At 38.6% G+C, this 17,453-nt stretch overlaps 2 protein-coding genes across 3 annotated transcripts; one reads left to right on the forward strand and one right to left on the reverse strand.

Annotated features, from left to right (window-relative positions):
* Positions 1-642: 642 nt before the first annotated feature.
* Positions 643-10,575, reverse strand: msl1b (MSL complex subunit 1b). Of its 2 annotated transcripts, none has more exons than XM_034107169.1 (9): positions 10,474-10,575; positions 9,240-9,951; positions 4,959-5,158; positions 4,029-4,348; positions 3,817-3,881; positions 3,647-3,714; positions 2,864-2,988; positions 2,690-2,762; positions 643-2,274 (listed from the first exon to the last, which is right to left on the reverse strand). In XM_034107169.1, the coding sequence occupies exons 2-9, from the start codon at positions 9,861-9,863 to the stop codon at positions 2,184-2,186; spliced, it is 1,566 nt and encodes a 521-aa protein (XP_033963060.1). In that variant the 5' UTR covers positions 9,864-9,951; positions 10,474-10,575; the 3' UTR covers positions 643-2,183. The 2 variants fall into 2 exon arrangements, with proteins under 2 accessions (XP_033963060.1, XP_033963059.1); XM_034107168.1 differs by having other exon boundaries at positions 3,987-4,348.
* A 2,115-nt stretch (positions 10,576-12,690) lies between these two features.
* Positions 12,691-17,451, forward strand: snf8 (SNF8 subunit of ESCRT-II). Its single transcript, XM_034107170.2, has 8 exons — positions 12,691-13,113; positions 13,213-13,263; positions 14,019-14,157; positions 14,251-14,355; positions 15,096-15,168; positions 15,261-15,402; positions 16,516-16,590; positions 17,032-17,451. Exons 1-8 carry the CDS (start codon positions 13,060-13,062, stop codon positions 17,167-17,169), a joined length of 777 nt encoding a protein of 258 aa, XP_033963061.1. The 5' UTR covers positions 12,691-13,059; the 3' UTR covers positions 17,170-17,451.
* The last annotated feature ends 2 nt before the right edge of the window (positions 17,452-17,453 follow it).

Consider the following 17,453-nt stretch of genomic DNA (forward strand, 5'->3'; position numbering starts at 1 on the left):
GGTTTTAAAGAGTCAGTGTTTTTCATTTTTGTGAAAGTGTCCTGGTTTTGCTTTTCTTTATTCAATAAACATTTTTTTCTAGATGAAAGCAACTGGCTGATTTGAAGAAATGTTATACATAAAGCACAGATTATTTATCATGAAAAGTACCAGTCCAGTGAGTTAGAAAGAATAATAAACCCAATGATAGTGATGTCATCAGGGTCATCTCAGCATAGCCTTTTTGAAAACATTTGATTTGTGAAGCACCTTTTAATGTATATTCCAAAGTGCACCGCCAAAAAAAGGTACTAGTAAAATAAAAATAGTATAAAAGATGAATAAAGCAATGTACATTTCGGTTGCTAGATAAAAAAGAATGGACAATTCTGATATAATATTTTAAAATAGTATGTGCTACCAGTTGGGGAACACCTTTGAGTTGCATTATGGGAAGTGTAGTACCCAGTGTTTTTCAACCACATATTTTGTAAAACAACATTTTTTTCCATGTGTAAAATGCTTATTACATATCTGCGTCACAGCTATTGAATAACTTGAATTAAAAGGATCTTTATTAAATGTTTTTTTTTTATAAAAATAAATAAATATGGGCAAATGTTATAAAAAATAAATCAAAAATGTACACAACGAAAATTCAAATAAAGTAAACATGTTAATTTTATTCCAAAAGAATTTAACCTTCAAAACTGTCAATTTGTCAACATACAATCATAGAACAATATTGAATGTACTCAACACGTCCAACATTAAATAATAAAAAAATAACAGCCATGTTTTATGTACATTTGTTTCTGGAAGCTATGTACAGAAAAATAACAAAATCAACATTGTATTAGCAAAAATCGGCCTACACATACAGATTGAAGCTGCAGAAAGCCATTGCATCATATGTAGAGAGGTTTAGCTAACGCAGCCAGGGCAGAAATCACACACTGCGATTGGAGCTGAGATTACCTCAGAAAGGGCGGCATGTTTAAGAGCATACTATCGAACATCGCTATTACTACAGCTAGTAAGCTTAGTTATTGTCTAAAATGATTCCCTTAAATGCCAGACTACTGCTTCAAGAGACCAAGTGCATACACACAACTTGCCTAGTATTAACTGGATGGAAGCGTATTGTTAAGATTGTAAACACGAAAGATCAGTCATCAAACTGACGATGAGTGCAGCTCTCACTGAACAAGTCATGCTTTCAAGAACAACATTTTGTAGCCCGATGAGCAGAGACTGTTCTCCGTTCGAGGGGTGAAGCCATGCTACCATGTTTTATTAAAAACAGCTAAATAGAGTCCATGCAACTCACATAAAAAACAAATGTTAAAACAGGGAACAGAACTGTGGGTTTCACGTTAGTTCACCACCCCTGGAATTAACTGTGCCGTTGTTTTCAAAAAGCAAACCAGGAACACAGAACAATCAGTTGCTTTTTGTTGATATTGGCACTGCTATTTTTTTATGTGAATCCATGCCGAGTGTTGCTCATATCTTCTGATATCACGCTAAACATTGATGAAATCTTATTTTAAGTTGTGTGTGAATAACGATATAGGCAATACACAGCACGATACAGTCAGATTTTGACGTGTTTTCCACTTAAGCTTGGAGAATGAGTGTACCCAGGACAAAAAGCTGGAGCGAATGGCGTACAGCACAAGCTCTACTTTTGTCAAAATAGCAACAAGTGTTTTTTGTTTACCCCACATGAACACGCCCAAGATTAGAGTCCATTTAGCTGATTGCATAACAAGTGACATATACTCCACTTTTACTCAAGTTTGGATGGCCCAGCTGCTACAAAATGTGTTTGATAAATGTGACAGAACATGCACATAACGGTTCCTCCATTTCTTTTTAAGAATGCAAACTGGGATCTTTAACTGCTGCTAACACAGGGACTGTTATCATGTGGCATCAGGGTGTATCTCCCTTTCAGAAGTGTAAATGATTAACATCAAGGACACCCAGTCACGCAGCAATTTACGGTCCTCGCATAGTTTTCTGCAGGAGATCAGCTGATCGGTGGTGACATTTTGAGACTTCAGACTGAAAGCAACAGCGGTGATACACAGCAACTGGTGACTTTTCTTATCCCCCCCTCCAGGCAAGACAAACATAGCATCTTCTAATCTGGGCATGGAGCGGCATCTCTCCACTGTTAACACGCAAACAACGGGGTTTCACTTCCGACAGGTCCGGTGAGGAGTGTGTTTTTTGGGCACCTCGATGCGACATCGGCTTCGATCATCCAGCCAAGGCAGCTCGAAGTTCCTGGAGGAAAAATCATTATTTAATTATACAGATTTAGATATTTTTAGGAATAAAGCATTTCAGCATTAATACGATCAAATGTTCCTGAGGTATAACAGGCAGAATGTAAATGGTCTCTTTGGTTACTTTAACAGCTGTTCAATATAACTTTTTTAGCTCAGATCTTACATTGAAGCTTTAACCAAATATCTCAAATGCTTTCACCCACTGCCACCCCCCTCCTTCATTATTGATTGATATGATTCACTTTTGAAAACATACTTTAAAACTTCCCGCAGTGCAGATTCACTGAAGTAATCAGTAACTTCAGTATGATCTGATCAGACAGTAAAACATAATAAAATGTGGGTCTGTGCCATGTGTCTTTCTTGTACTGCTTAAATGTTCTGAAACAAAATAAAAAAACAGCACTTACTGTTGTGAGAGTTTGGGTAACGGACGGCCGAATGCAACCACAGGCAAGAAGGGAGTGATCACTATGGTTTCAACTGGCAAAAACATAAAACAATCAAGTTAAAATCTCTTGAATCCATTCATAGAAATGTCATTAATGTTGCTAAATTGAATTGCAGTAAGTCAATAGATGTACCATCTTCAGTTTCGGGGTAGAAGGAGGAGAGCTCTGGCTCAGTCTCAGCGACGACTTTCTTCCTGTTCATGCGCTGCTGCAGACGCTGAAACACACGCTGCTCTCTGATTCGCTGGATGTCCCACCTGAAAACACACAGGAAGAGTAAAGAATAAGTTAGAGATCTTGCATCCTATTGATAAAAACAGACGGCTGGAAACGTCAGTACTCCACAACATCAATCAGTCCTTCACAAGGCACTTCATCTCCACCTTCATGTATTTATACATTTCAATAACTTTTTATGAAGAATAAATCTTCATCTCAATCAACCTATAATTCCTGTAACTCGGATTAGATGGCCAGAAATAAAATACCAGTAGTTTATAATGAAGTATTTTGTTACAGACAATTTAAAGCATTGGGGATTCTTTTCCCACCTTTAAAATATGTGTTTGTTTCATATAACATTTTTTATACTTTTTTAATCCGATTAACATACTGTAATGACATAATGACCCAGTATATATGTTCTTCACAACAATTTAATACCAAAATAAGGGATCCTTAACAAAATAATAAATAGTGTTAATCTTATACAAATAAATGACAAATCAGTAATCTAAATTGTAATTTTCTCCTACTCCACATTTAATTGTCTTCATTTTTCCAATGATTGCTGTTATATTTTATTGTATCTTACTTTGTTTATGTTACTATATGAACCCAAGCAACTTCCGTTCATGTGTAATTTATCTTGTCAATTAACCAGACTCAGATTCGAATAACTTAAGTGTTTGGTACCTTTTCCTCCGCTTCTCATCCAACTCCAGCTTTGCGTGGCGTTTCAAGAACACACTGTCGTCCATCGGCTGGATAGGAAGACAAAGTAATGCATGAGTTTATTGCATTTGGATTTAATGGGAGCAACTTTTCAAACTCTAAAAGTAGGAATTACTAAAAATGTGTCTCACCTCAGGAGGGATAAAGGAGGGATCATCTTCCAACGGCTCTATTGGATTTTCCCTCCAAGATGGAACTAGAAGGTAGAAAGACGGAGAGGATAGGAAGTTAGCCAGACATAGCTCATTTTTATTTATTTTGGAGCTGATGGATCAAAAGATGAGATATAGGTTACGCTTACAAACAATCAGCATATCATGTACTACATGAGGAGTCCACTCACTGGCCACCTCTTCTTCCTTTTTAGGGGAAGTCTCACGTAGAGGCGAGAGAGGAGGTTGGTTCCAGCAACAGAGGTACATCTCAGTAGTAGACATGAAGGGCAAGTCGTCGATCTCACAACTCAGCCCGGGCTCCTCTTTGCACGGGAGCATGGGGTCCCTTTCTGACCCTGACCTCAATGGAAAGGTCTTCTCTGGGGTTTCCTTGCTGCGCAGCTCTCTCTGATTGGGAGAGCCGGGCTGAATATCAGACTTGTGGGGGCTGAGTTTGGCGCTTTTGCCCCGGGATTTCTGCCCTTTTGCATCTCCAAAGCAAGACTTCCTGTGTAGACAAATAAAAAAACAACAGTTACTGCAATGTGACAGGAAATAAAAGTAATTAATTGCAACTACCCGTTTAGAATTCTGCACAAAGTTTGATCAGAATAATTAAGATTACAATATGGAATGGATTGCAGTAGATTTTAATGTCCCCTTTTCTTAATTAATTTATCTACTGTGGTTTTATGAAATATCACACCGCACACAAAAAAGCCCAGTGATGTCTGACAATATGTCATGATTACTCTGGACAAAAAAATTGTCAGATAATCATCAAAACATGCTCAACACTTTACAAGTTTACACATACAAGCATACTGAAATCCCTTTACCTTACATTTCCACAATAAATATTTATATTGCATCACATGTAGGACACACCTTTTTTTGTCAAAATCCATTTAGTTCAAACCAAAAATCGAAATATCTTAAAATAGGAAATCATAAATACTTGCAAAAAATAAATCATAAAAATATAATATCTTCTTACATGATCATTCCTGTACTATTTCTTTCACTTTTCAAATTTAGAAAGCTTTTTCAAACTATTGCGTTTTTAATCGTGATCATTGTCATAACTGTCCCATCTCTACTTAATGCTATTTATTTACCTTTTTTGACCTTTGCCACCCCGACTAAAGGGGAGCTGATTGGTTGAGTTGCCCTGTTGACCCTCCTCTCCTTCCAGATCCCACACGTCCTCTTTGTCAGGGGTCCATGGCTCCAGGGGCTGGAAAAGGCGTTTATCTCTGGGCGGGTCCTTCTTTGTGAGCTGCAGACGACGCTCCATGCGCTCAATACGTGCAAGCAGCTGCAAACGAACAAGACACAACATTTTTTACTTTAAATCAGGGGTATCAAACTCAAGGCCCGGGGGCCAAATCCAGCCTGTGACTTCATTTTCTGCGGCCCCACAAGAGCTTGCAAAGAATATAATGGCGCGTTTCCACTGCAGGCCTCGCTCGGTTTGGTTAGGCCTTATTAGGCCCGGCTCACTTTAATGCTGTGCTTCCATTACAGTTTAGGAACTGGGGTAGTTACTATAGTAACGCAGTGTAGGCGGAGCCGTGACGTCACCTTCAATGAGAGCCCCAGAAAAACAACACAGCCGTTAGCTCTTAGCACTCAGAGCTCACAGCTCCTCATATCTGTTCAGAAACTAGACAAAAGTTAAACAAGTACAAACCACAGACTGTCTGTGTCATGGCGAATACAGTCGCTGGTTTATTTATGTCTGTATAGGCCGTTGGTGTGAGTGTGGACGGTCGGAGCATATATAACGTTAGCTTAGCCAAGCTCCATTTAGAAAACACACATTTTAAAAGGGTTTTCGCCTGCCGTCTGTCTGCAGACTTGTCAAAGCATTAATTCATGGTTTTTACTAACCAGTATCAGTATGTTGTTACTTCGGCATCATTTTGAAACGTGTATTACAATTAAATCACGGTCAAATATGTTCCTCTTGTTGTAGTTGTAGCCATACTTGCCAACCCTCCCGATTTTCGCGGGAGACTCTCGATTTCATAGCCCTCTCCCGATTTCCTCCCGGGGTCATATTTCTCCCGCATTTCTGACAAAATCAGATTTACTCAGGACTGTTTCCACTCGGACTTTAATACAGCAACACCATTGTTTGGTTTCCATGGTAGCACGTCCCTTTAGTAGCGCGCGCAACTGAAAGTCTGAGAGGGTGAGGAAGACAGTAGGCTTGTTTGAGACAAGCAAGACCTGCGCAGTTGCGATCAACGTCTTGCTCGTGCGTTGCATGATGGTTAGTCATTTTGTCCGACTTGCTCTGGAGGCTCGCCCACATGAGACTTTGAAATATTGCGGGACAAAGACGCCCGCAGCCTTGAGAGCGAGGCGAGGCGAGTTGGCGCAGTTGCTCTCCGCGAGCTGCGGAAGCGAAATGCTTGATGGGAAACGGCTCGCTGGTATCTCGAGCTGAGCGCTCATTGGTGGTTTTTACCACGTGCTGCTGATGAAACTCTCCAATTGGCTGGCAAAAGTGTGTTGTTGTGTTGTGTCAGTTTTACGTCGCCACATCCATTCCCATTTTTCATCATTGTTCCACAATGTTTATCATCATGAAATTAATATCTATATATTTTATACTATACTGCTTACCGTTTTCATACTTTATATATCTTAGCATATTCATACACACTGTTCATACTGCTCACAGGCTGATATCTAGTGTATTCATACCCCACTGTTTATTCATCATTCAATTCATTCTATATGTTATTCTGTAGATTGTGTACATTACTTTTCACTTTACTGCTTGTTGCACCTGGTTAGAAGCTAAACTGCATTTCGTTGTCTCAGTACCTGTAATATGTGCAATAACAATAAAGTTGAATCTAATCTTGAGCAGGAACAAATGTATTTACTTAGTACATATCTGACATTAACGATTAAACACATGTGTGCATTCTTTATAAATGCAAACCGAGTCAAGCCGACTCCGGAGGTGGCGGTATGCACCTTAAAGTTGTTTGCAATCCGCCAAAAAACCGAGAGAAGAAGAAGAAGAATGCGAAGAAGAAGATGAAGAAGAAGAAGCCGACTCGGAGCTAGGGTTGGGTATCGTTTGAATTTCCACGATTCCGATTCCGATTCTACTTTTCGATTCCGGTTCTTAACGGTTCTCGATTCCGATTCTTTGAGGGGCAGGGTAAAAAAATGATACATGCTTCTTCCACCAAAAAAATTACATTTATTCGAGAAACTTTTACACAGGTTAGTTTAAAGTAATATTCACATTAATCAGTCTGTTTATATTCACTGCTATGTAACTTTAACCTGAGAACCCCTGAAGCTACAACAGTCCAACTTTTAAAAACAGTTCTTGTTGAGAAAAACAAGCATATCTGCCTCTCAGGCATACCGGGAAGAAATGTTTGAACATTTTGAAGTAAAATGCTTCAATCTGGTGCACACGCAGAATTACTAGAGACTAGATCTAGGGGGTACAACTCCAAACACCCATATGAAAAAGATCGGTTTATATTTGAATAATTAAATAACAAATAGCCTACATGTAATGCATTTTATTTTTGTTGTTCATTCATATCTTATTTTACTATTTTATTTATGCATATTTTTTTATCTCTCCAGTTTAAAACGATATGTCTGGTTTACTGTCCTATAGTTTACATTGGAATGATTTCAAACCTGTTTTATCCCAATAATTATAAAGGAGTGCCTTGGAAATATGTGTTTACATAAATTGTGATCAAAACGTTTGAGACCCACTGAGATAACTTAGACTAAAGTGAACTATCTAAACACTGAGAGTCCTTTACCTCACTGAGCTGAAGTTATCAGCCTCTCAGTCTGACTGGAGAGGACTCTCCCTCCACATCATTGTAGAAACATCTTCTTCTTCTTCCGTTAGAGCAGCTAGCACCAGATGCTAATAACAACAGCGCCGGTTCCAGTGCACCCTCGTGAGCTGCGGTTGCCAGATAAGCCAACATCCCCCATTTTCATCACTTGCAGCGCCCATCGTACAGGGCAAATGAAAAGTGTAACCGGGATGAAAAGGGTGTTACATTTACTTAATTATGAATGTTGTTACATCAAGGCCGAAAATTAGGATGAGCACCAACGGTCAAAACATTTATTTTTTCTCCCAGAGCTGTCAGCGCAGCGCCTCCACAGATCTGGCGCCCTAGACGAACATTTATAATGCCAGTGCGACGGGCCGGCCCTGGTCTCAGGTTACACTGTAGGAAGTGTAGGTACAACGCTACATTTCCCGCCCCGCTGCAGTCATGCAGTAGGCTACGGAGAGCGGCGAGAAACATTTCCTCAGGAATCGAAAAGCGGAACCGAAATTCACATTTCTAAATGATACCGTTGGAATCGAAATGTTGGAACCGGTTCCGAACCGGAACCGGTTCTCGGTACCCAACCCTACTCGGAGCTGTCCGACTTCAGGCGAGCTTTTTGACACCTCCCCCGGCTGCGATCGGCTACTCTCGTCTACTTTCGAGGCGAGCCGCAATGTGTCTCAAACAAGCCTAGTCACAGCAAACAGAGCAACTCGACCCTCTGCTCACTCCTTTCCTGAAAATACAGGTCCAGCCCACACATATGCTCCATCATGGTGCTACAGGCAGCAAGGCAGTGCACTTACAACTATAATAGGCATGTTAATGTTAATCTAACACAGCTCCGGCGATCTCCACTAGCAGCACCCCCCCCCCCCCCCCCCGCGGTTTTGAAATGCTCCCGATTTCTGAGGTCTCAAGGTTGGCAAGTATGGTTGTAGCCCCCTTGCCAGCGATTCTCTCTCTAGTTTAGCATACTTAGCCTGGTTGTTCCTGGCCCTAGAACCACGATTTTATGGGGCCAGAAAAACTGTGAATTAGGACCCGCTAGCCGGTACTAGGCCAAGTGGAAACGCAACCATAAACGGGCCCCGCACGGCTCGGTACCAACTACCCGCTGCAGTGGAAACGCGCCATAATATGTTTATCATACGGTTACATGCCGATTTACAGAAGCACGTTGCAAAACATTTTTTTTTTTAAAAATGTTCAGTATTTGGCTTTTCTTTTTAAATCATTTTGTGACATTCTCACTGAAAATACTTGCAATTATTCGCCCTAGACTTCTTCTTTCAGACGTAGTAAATTGTGAAGTTATTACCCTATCCGAAAATAATCCAATGCAGAGGCAATAATGTAATATAAATTACGTTATTTTATATATATTAAATATTTATATATGTATTTTTATATAGTCTTAAAGTTACAACCGACCCTTTGAATGCAACCATAATGTTAATGTGGCCCTCGATGAAATGGAGTTTGACACCCCTGCTTTAAATGCTATCACATTATCGGAGACACCAATTTCTGTGAAAAAATGCTTAAACTCACCGTATCCTTTTCTGCTTTTATCTCATCTATCTCCTTGTCCTTGGACTGCAGCTGTTGTTGCTGTTGTTCAATGAGGTCCAGCTGGAGCAGGAGAATTTGCCGGAGGCAGTTGGCCTGGGTGTGGGGATTGGAAGGGGTCTTCCTGATATTCCTCCACTTGCCCTCAGCGGAGAGTTCAATGGATGCAGTGCCAAGGACTCCAGGGACCATCCCCTTCACACTGTCATCCGCACCTGCATCCTTAGGGTTATTGTTGAGAGCCATCTGAGGGTTATCCATATCGTCACCAGAGAGGGGTTTACCTTTCACTGGAGTTCCCTCACCCCCCATTTGTCTGACAGGGGACAAAACCCCCACAGTTTTATTGTCTCCTTGAACAACTTCTGCAACTGTGGCCGCGAGGGAAACTTTGCTTGTCATGTAACTCTGGTTTAATACATGGGATCTGCTCGGGATCTCGCCCCCGTGTGCGTTTTGAACATTTATAACAAAGTCGCAGCCTGGCTCCCTTTTGAGGGTCACGGGTCTCACGGTGGCGTTCCCGAAATGCGCCTTGTCAAAGTCAATCGTGTCAGCGTCCTGCTTGAATCCTGTGTTTGGAAACAGAGTGGACCTCAGAGTCATGGCGAACACAACGACTGTTCATCCTGCAGCGACTCGGCGGTGCATTTCAACCTCGGCTGCCTCCCATGACAAGCTAGCATCTGCTGTCCTACAAAACAAAGAATATTTAAGACAGTTGTCGTGTCATTGATATCCGTTTAAGTGTGTGCGCTGAACTGGGCGTACATTATATGAATGTGCAAGTCATGCTTCAACAAACCGAAGATAATAAAGCATCAAGACGGTGCCTGATCTCTGGCATCCTTTTGCTAAAATCTGTTTGAATTTCAGCTAAGCTACGTTAGCATTGCAGTACAAATACACATGCGCTTATTCAGACACAAAATAGTCACGCCAGGAGGATTTAAAGCTGCGTTTGGGTTTCAGAACAAGTGCTTCACACAAGGACTCGGGAGTGGCTGTGTAGGACACTGGCAGAAGCCTGCTCCTCCATTTTGGTTCTCGTGAAAGCACGAAAAACAATAACAGCTAGCTAGCTAATGTTAGCCGGCTAGTTTAACCAACAAAAAGCGAGTCCGTAGCGAAGCGGGTAAATGGACCACGCTATTCAACACTCACAACCGGACATACGTGTTTTAAATAACACGTATTTATTGTGTTTTGAGCTTACCTCGACAGTTATTGAAGTCAACCTGCAGCAGCCTTCATGTTCCCTCCTTGACTTGTTTTACAGCGCCGACCACTGCGCATGCGTAATATGGTGGCTGGCCATTTCTTGTGTTTTGATGAGAAGAGCTCCAGCCCACAGGAAGAGACACACGTCACGTACAACTTAAAAGTTAAAGTTATTTTTAATACATTAACTCAACCCCTTTTTATTATCATATCGCTAATGTTGGATACATTTCTATTTAATGTACCATTTGTAAACATAGACGAAGACAGGGACAATTCCTGACTTTTTATTGTGAAATATCCTTTATATAGTCTATGGAAATATCCCACACATTTTGGACAGGTCTGTAGTGTCATTTTTTTGAGCCACTTGTTTTCTTTTACTCTTTTCACATTAGATGTCTTTTTTGTTACTATTTTTGCTTCAGATGAATATGCTCTTGAATATCTGATGACTCTACTTTAATACCACAGAATACATCAACAAAAAAGTGTTTTATGTGTTATGTAATAAGTTATGTTCTATTGGTAAGTTAAATAAGAATTTGTGTTTAAAGAAAAGATGGCTCATAATAAGCTGTTGCATTACACAAAAGTAACCGGAGATCCGTGTAACTTCTTTGGAGGAAAGTGGTTTTGCTCAGAAAATTCTCTTTCTAGATAAGCTTGAGTCAAACATGCACACATTATGGCCCAGAGTCGGCATCTTTATCTTACCAACAAACCATTAGTGGTTCATACTGCTAAAGTTCATTAATGTAATGGTCCATAATCCATAACTCAGCACCAACTCTTTAGGAGAGTTTATCATTTCACTCCCTCCCACAATTAATACAATGCTGCTTATCAATATACACCTGTGTGTTTCATTAATGCTTTAATGTACTGGAACTAAAATGTTTTTCCTCATGACACATGATCCAAAAACTGTAAAAAATACAATTTTTTAAAGGCAACCCACGAGGGATGTGAATTACTTATTTCCTGTCTTTAAAGATATCTAAAGGTAAGGACATTTATTTTAAAATGAATTTTATGTAGTTGTCCGCACACTTGATTTAAGCTATAGATTTGATGTCTCGAACATTTTATGTTTACTGTTCTTCTCCCATTTTAGACTAATGTACTATGACATAATTATGGATCAGCTCTCATTCAATTAAAACCTTTCTGCCTTTAGCTTTAAGGTCATCATGAAGTTTGAACTTTTGGTCCTCTGGTTGCTCAGAGCGCTGCATGCAGATGCAAACACTCAACACGAAGAGATGGGGTTCGTCCAGTTTACTTAATTGATGTTTTCACAAAGTAGGAATATACTGTTTTAAAAAGGAAAAACATTCGTTTTTTTTGCTGAAAGATCTTTAGTGTTTTTGTTCAGCACCTTGTGCTTGTGTTTTATAATAAATCTAACTTTATTTTCTCATAGGGTTCAACAAGGTGCAGAGATGCTGTTGAAAATAATCTTCTACTGATGGCTTGATATCGTTAAATCTTGGTTGATGATTAGTTTGTAATCTTGTGTGTAGTGATAACTTAATTAACTTATATTAAAAAATCAGCACAAGGCAAATAAAGTGAACTGAGGCTCAATAAATCTATTGTCATGTCTTTTGTTTTCTCAGAAACATTAAGGAGTATATGATGGCTGAAATACTGAGCAGTGATGGAACGTTACTTTTATTAAAATAATTTACAATTTATATTTTTAATTCAGGCAGCCAACTCACATCGTACTTCTATGACTACATTAATGTATGACGTATAGGCCTAAGTGTTATTTACAGTAGCTATATGTTACCGGCATAATGGTTAGTTACTTAGTTAAAAAAAGTTTTCCTATTTTAAATTAACTACCTATACAGTTTATCAAGTTCTTTAAGTGTGTTTCACTTTGAACATCTAAAACATTTGGATAGCAGTATAGAGAATACATATGTTCTTTGACTTTAAATTATACAGAAGACCACATTCATCTTAAATACTGTACTTCAATACTGTTGTTATCTGAAATAAAATATTGTAATACTTATTCCACAACTACTTTAGTGAATATTCTGTCTTAAGCACTCAACATGCAGACATCCCTGTAGGGTGATAGATTTATTTTATTTTTCACCCCTTGTATGTCTTAACCTTTATGAAGTGGTGTATTATGTTGTTATCAGTGTCGTTCCCGGACTGGTCTGCCGTATTCTTCGGAACACCAGGGGGCGATATGACATAAACAGAATTTACCGACGAGGAAGTGCTTTACTTCCTGGTCTTCCAAATGGAAACAGTTTTTGCTAAAGTAGCTTGATAAATCGCACATATCATTCTTCGTTTCACGGAAATTGTACTTTTACATCACTTTGAGTTTAGTTTTAAAGCAGACTGCTGATTTTAAAAGCCAATGTGGGCAAATAAGTGCGTATTTAGGGGAAATCTGCAGTGCCAAAGCAAAACATTCTCGCTGCTAACGTTAGCTTCAGTTCTCGACTAAGCTAACTACAACCTGTAAATTATCTTACTGCACATTATTTTGCGATAACACTCACTAGTTCAGATACTTTATTTAAAGTTTGGAGCACACATCAGCAGAATGCACCGAAGAGGAGTTGGTGCGGGAGCCATCGCCAAAAAGAAGCTCGCAGAGGTACAGTGACAGTTATTAACCATTTTGTATATTCCCATTAACTTGATTTACTAAGACAAGCATTTAAATAACTCACCTGTAATGAATGTTTCTATTCAGGCCAAATATAAAGAAAGAGGAAATGTTCTGGCTGAGGACCAAATTGTCCAGGTGAGTTGTGTCAACAGAATGTAATTTTGAGTGAATGTAAAAGCTGTATTGCTTTTATGCTACTTTAAACTCCTACTCCACTACATTCATTTGACATTGCTAACTAGTTACAATGCAGTTTCAGACTATCAATGCAAATATAACGAAGTATGCAGTATCAGTCCACATGTAAGCTACCTAGGAGTGTATGAAGTAGTTGAAATGAGCTCCACCTTCACCAATTTACTGTAATGTGAAAGTTATGGACTCAATAAAGCATCAGTTGTAATAATCGATTTATAGTGTATATGCTATTCTGTTTCTGTAATGAACCATTCTTCATAATGTGTACTTTTAATTGCATATATTGATGCAGATACTTTAAAACGTTACACAAGTAAGGTCATTTAGTTGAAACAGATAACATTTTTAAAGTGAGCTATTGAATACTTCTTCCACCACTGGATAATTGTTTGATATGCTTATTTTGTACATCTGAAAAATAACCATTATTGGTTACTAGCTGTTGGCCCTTAACACATACAATTAGACATTTAAGTTGCTTTAGAAAAACAAAACATACTTGCCTGTATGTTGAGAATATTCCTAAATTAAAAACAACATTGTGTGCTTCATTAAACGATCAATCAAAAAACATTTTATGAAATCACAAGCTTCCAGTTACAATCTAAATCTGCTATTTATTAATTTTAAATGCAGTTTTGTTTATTTGTATTTTCTTGTTCTGCATTTACTCACCTGTTTTTGTCTTTTAGATGTCAAAGCAGCTGGAGACCTTTAAGTCCAACCTGGAGGAGTTTGCCAGCAAGCACAAACAAGAAATCCGAAAGAACCCACAGTTCAGGGTTCAGTTTCAGGAGATGTGTGCCACCATTGGAGTCGACCCACTTGCCTGTGAGAAAAATGTGTCATTTATTCTTTGAAAATACAAGAGCCTGGTTAAATGTATTTAAATCCTATGTTATATATTTGTACATCTTTTCCCAGCTGGCAAAGGTTTTTGGTCTGAGATGCTCGGCGTAGGTGACTTCTATTATGAGCTCGGTGTACAGATTGTTGAAGTGTGCCTGGCCCTGAAACACAGAAATGGAGGTTTGTCATTTGGAACTAAGTAGTAATCATTTTTGTTTGACTGCTAACAAAGAGGAGACACACATTTCTGCACAAAAACAGTGTCTAAATGTCAACACATATTATATACAGCGAATCCAGTATAGTAGAGATAATGTGATTTATTATCTTTCTAGCTTTTATATGTTCATTTAAAAAAGAAAAGTATTAAGCCATTTAATCCCCTCTATATTCATTACATTAATGCACACAATGTTCAAATACTGCTTACTGCACATATTCTTATTTCATATTGTATATTCTATAACTCATTGCATTCCATTCCGCTGTAAATTAATGCTTTATTTTATTGCTATTTAACTATATTTTATTACAGCGTCCTTAAAGATTTTTTGTTTTATATGGAGATTCTTTATTTTATGTTTTATATTTTATGTATGCACCATGACATCAAGTCACATTCCTCGTATGTGTGAATGGCAATAAACCCGTTTCTGATTCTGATTTATATAAAATAATTGTAAAATGATATTTGTTTATTTACAGCTTTACCCGGTGATATGCAAAAAACAGGATTGTATTTTGAGATTGGAGCAGTATAAAAAATAAGTAAATACAAAAAAAAAGTTAATAAAAACAATTTTTTGACAAATTAAAATGCATACTAGATACAAATACATTTTAAACCTCAGAACACAAACATGATTTATATAAGGCGGTCCAGAAACATTGATTTTGTTGACATTTCTATTTTCTTTTAGGGCTTATTACTTTGGATGAACTCCATCAGAGAGTACTGAAAGGAAGAGGTAAATACGCCCAGGATGTGAGCCAGTAAGTGTCACTCGTTAAGTATTTAGTAACTCAAGACATCTTATGCCTGTCCTAAATTGTATGATTAATACAATTAAACATTTGCCACTCAGAGATGACTTGATGAGGGCCATAAAGAAACTGAAGGTGATGGGGAACGGCTTCGGGATGATTCCTGTTGGAGGGTCTTATTTGGTCCAGTCGGTCCCAGCAGAGCTCAACATGGACCACACTGTCGTCCTGCAGCTGGCCGAGGTAAGGCAAAGATCCTGGGTTAAAAATAACAGTTGATATAACTTCCTTTCTACAACAAATTGAAATAGCCTTTGCTTTAACTGTTACTTTATCACTTCAGTAAAAAGTCACATTTTTGGTCCAAAATCCAACAAGTTCAAATTGAATGCTTTGTCAATAACATTAAGACTGCAGCAACACTGGGAGAAATAAACAGAGAAATATGAAATGTGCATCTTGTTGTGCCTTTCAAGAGCACTGTCAAATCTTTGTAATTTTGTCTCTTATACTCACAGAACATAAAGATATGAGAGTTTTCTCATGTCAGATCAGTTTATAAAACAGTGTTTTCCTCGCCATGTTGTGGGGAAGAAGAGGGTCAAAAGAACAAGTTTTAAAGTCTACCACTTGATGTCCCTATTTGCCAATCCACCACTGTTCTCCACCTGTATGGAGATCCAGATGTTGTGAATTATAATATCATCGTTTTATAACTTAAGGGTCTTAATAGCTCGAAGTTTGTTTGAATTCATTAATAAAGTGCAACAAAGTTTTACATCCAACATATTTATTTTAACATTTATATTGAGTTTAAAAAAAGTAAATGTTTTTAGTAAGTTTGCAATCGGAACCGAACATTCTTGTTTATATGCAATGAAAAAGTAAATGTGGAAAACACTTTGTTCTAGTCCACTGAAAACATACTAATCAATATTCAGTTTGGATCTTTCTAACACAAGATTTACTTACATTCTACATTATAGCTTGACAGATCCTTAAGCTTGTTATTAAATATGTATCCCTTTTTTCTATGGCTTTCTTTCACTGTTAAAGAAGGAAGAAAATAAAACATCTAGATGAGGGGACAGTAAGTAAATTAGTATGTTCCTAATATTTGTATTGGAGCACTTCTGGTGGAAATACAATGGCGAGGTAATAAAAACATAGCAGAATGGTCTGGGCTTTCCCCTCCTTCTCATGCATCAGGTGCCACATACAACGTGGGCTTCTCAGCTCTACCAGGAATGGTGCTGCCTTGTTTGAATAAAGCATGTAGATAAGCAAACCACTATGTAGCCAACAACGTTAGAGACTTTTTGTGATGACTTTTTTCTTATCTTCTTTCACTTGTAGAAAAAGGGCTACGTCACAGTGAGTGAAATCAAGGAAAGTCTCAAATGGGAGAAGGAACGGGCTTGTCACGTTCTGGTGAGTGCACATCAATGTATTTCAGGGAGCTGTATGACAATAAGACTCTCACTCCTGTGTTGAAAAGAGTTATTCAGAAAATGTCCTTTCTCTTGCATGCAGTAGATTTGACTCTTAGTTAGATGTTTGTATCTTCTTTGCCAGGTGTGGCACAGTTAGATGCTACAGTACACAGCATGATTAACAGGTGTGCCTAAGGCTGGTCACAGTTAAAGCCCTCTATATAATGTGCTGTTATATCTTTAAATAAAAACATGTATCAGGCTCATACCTGTCAGATAGGTGGGAATTCTTGGAAAAGAATAATACAAAAATAAAAATGCTTTGTGTGTATAAAAAAAGACTTATCTTTTTAAAAGTCGTGAAAACATTGTAAAACTAAATTGTGCATCTTATGTTTTTCACTGGAACACTATTGACCTCCACTCTTTATGTTTCCAGGATCACCTGCTGAAGGAAGGCTTAGCCTGGTTGGACTCTCAGGCCTCTGGAGAAGCTCAGTACTGGCTGCCAGCTCTCTTCTCCGAAATCATCTCCCGTGATGTCACGCCAGAGGAGGCCAATCAGATGACGCCTTGAGAAATGACTGCTAGCTGGTGGACAGCTTCAGAGACATGTTGGTAAACAAAATGTGCCTGGTGGGGGAGGCGCATGTGATGAAGTTGGCTGGGCGAAGATCGATTTCTGGACAAGAGGGGCGCTCTTTAACTTCTATGCAACGAATGCATTCACTTTATAAGACACTGCTGCATTGAAACTTCAGTGTTGTTGGTGTCACGGTTTATGGACGGTTACGGATCAATGTGCAGAACATGTCATTGTTTCTTGGGTTTGTATAAAGAACAACTTTTAAAAACCAGATG

Source organism: Pseudochaenichthys georgianus, chromosome 19 (genome assembly GCF_902827115.2).
Source record: "Pseudochaenichthys georgianus chromosome 19, fPseGeo1.2, whole genome shotgun sequence".
NCBI classification, from domain to species: Eukaryota; Metazoa; Chordata; class Actinopteri; order Perciformes; family Channichthyidae; genus Pseudochaenichthys; species Pseudochaenichthys georgianus.

Bases quoted from the DNA above. Each gene is read 5' to 3' on its own strand.
- msl1b (XM_034107168.1), bottom strand. From the start codon at position 9,863: ATGACTCTGAGGTCCACTCTGTTTCCAAACACAGGATTCAAGCAGGAC. The intron at 5,159-9,239 runs GTGAGTTTAAGC...GTTCGTTTGCAG, and splicing joins TAAAAGCAGAAAAGGATACG to CTGCTTGCACGTATTGAGCG. The intron at 2,275-2,689 runs GTAAGTGCTGTT...TTTTTCCTCCAG, and splicing joins TTACCCAAACTCTCACAACA to GAACTTCGAGCTGCCTTGGC.
- snf8 (XM_034107170.2), top strand. From the start codon at position 13,060: ATGCACCGAAGAGGAGTTGGTGCGGGAGCCATCGCCAAAAAGAAGCTC. The intron at 13,264-14,018 runs GTGAGTTGTGTC...TTTGTCTTTTAG, and splicing joins CTGAGGACCAAATTGTCCAG to ATGTCAAAGCAGCTGGAGAC. The intron at 15,169-15,260 runs GTAAGTGTCACT...TTTGCCACTCAG, and splicing joins TACGCCCAGGATGTGAGCCA to AGATGACTTGATGAGGGCCA.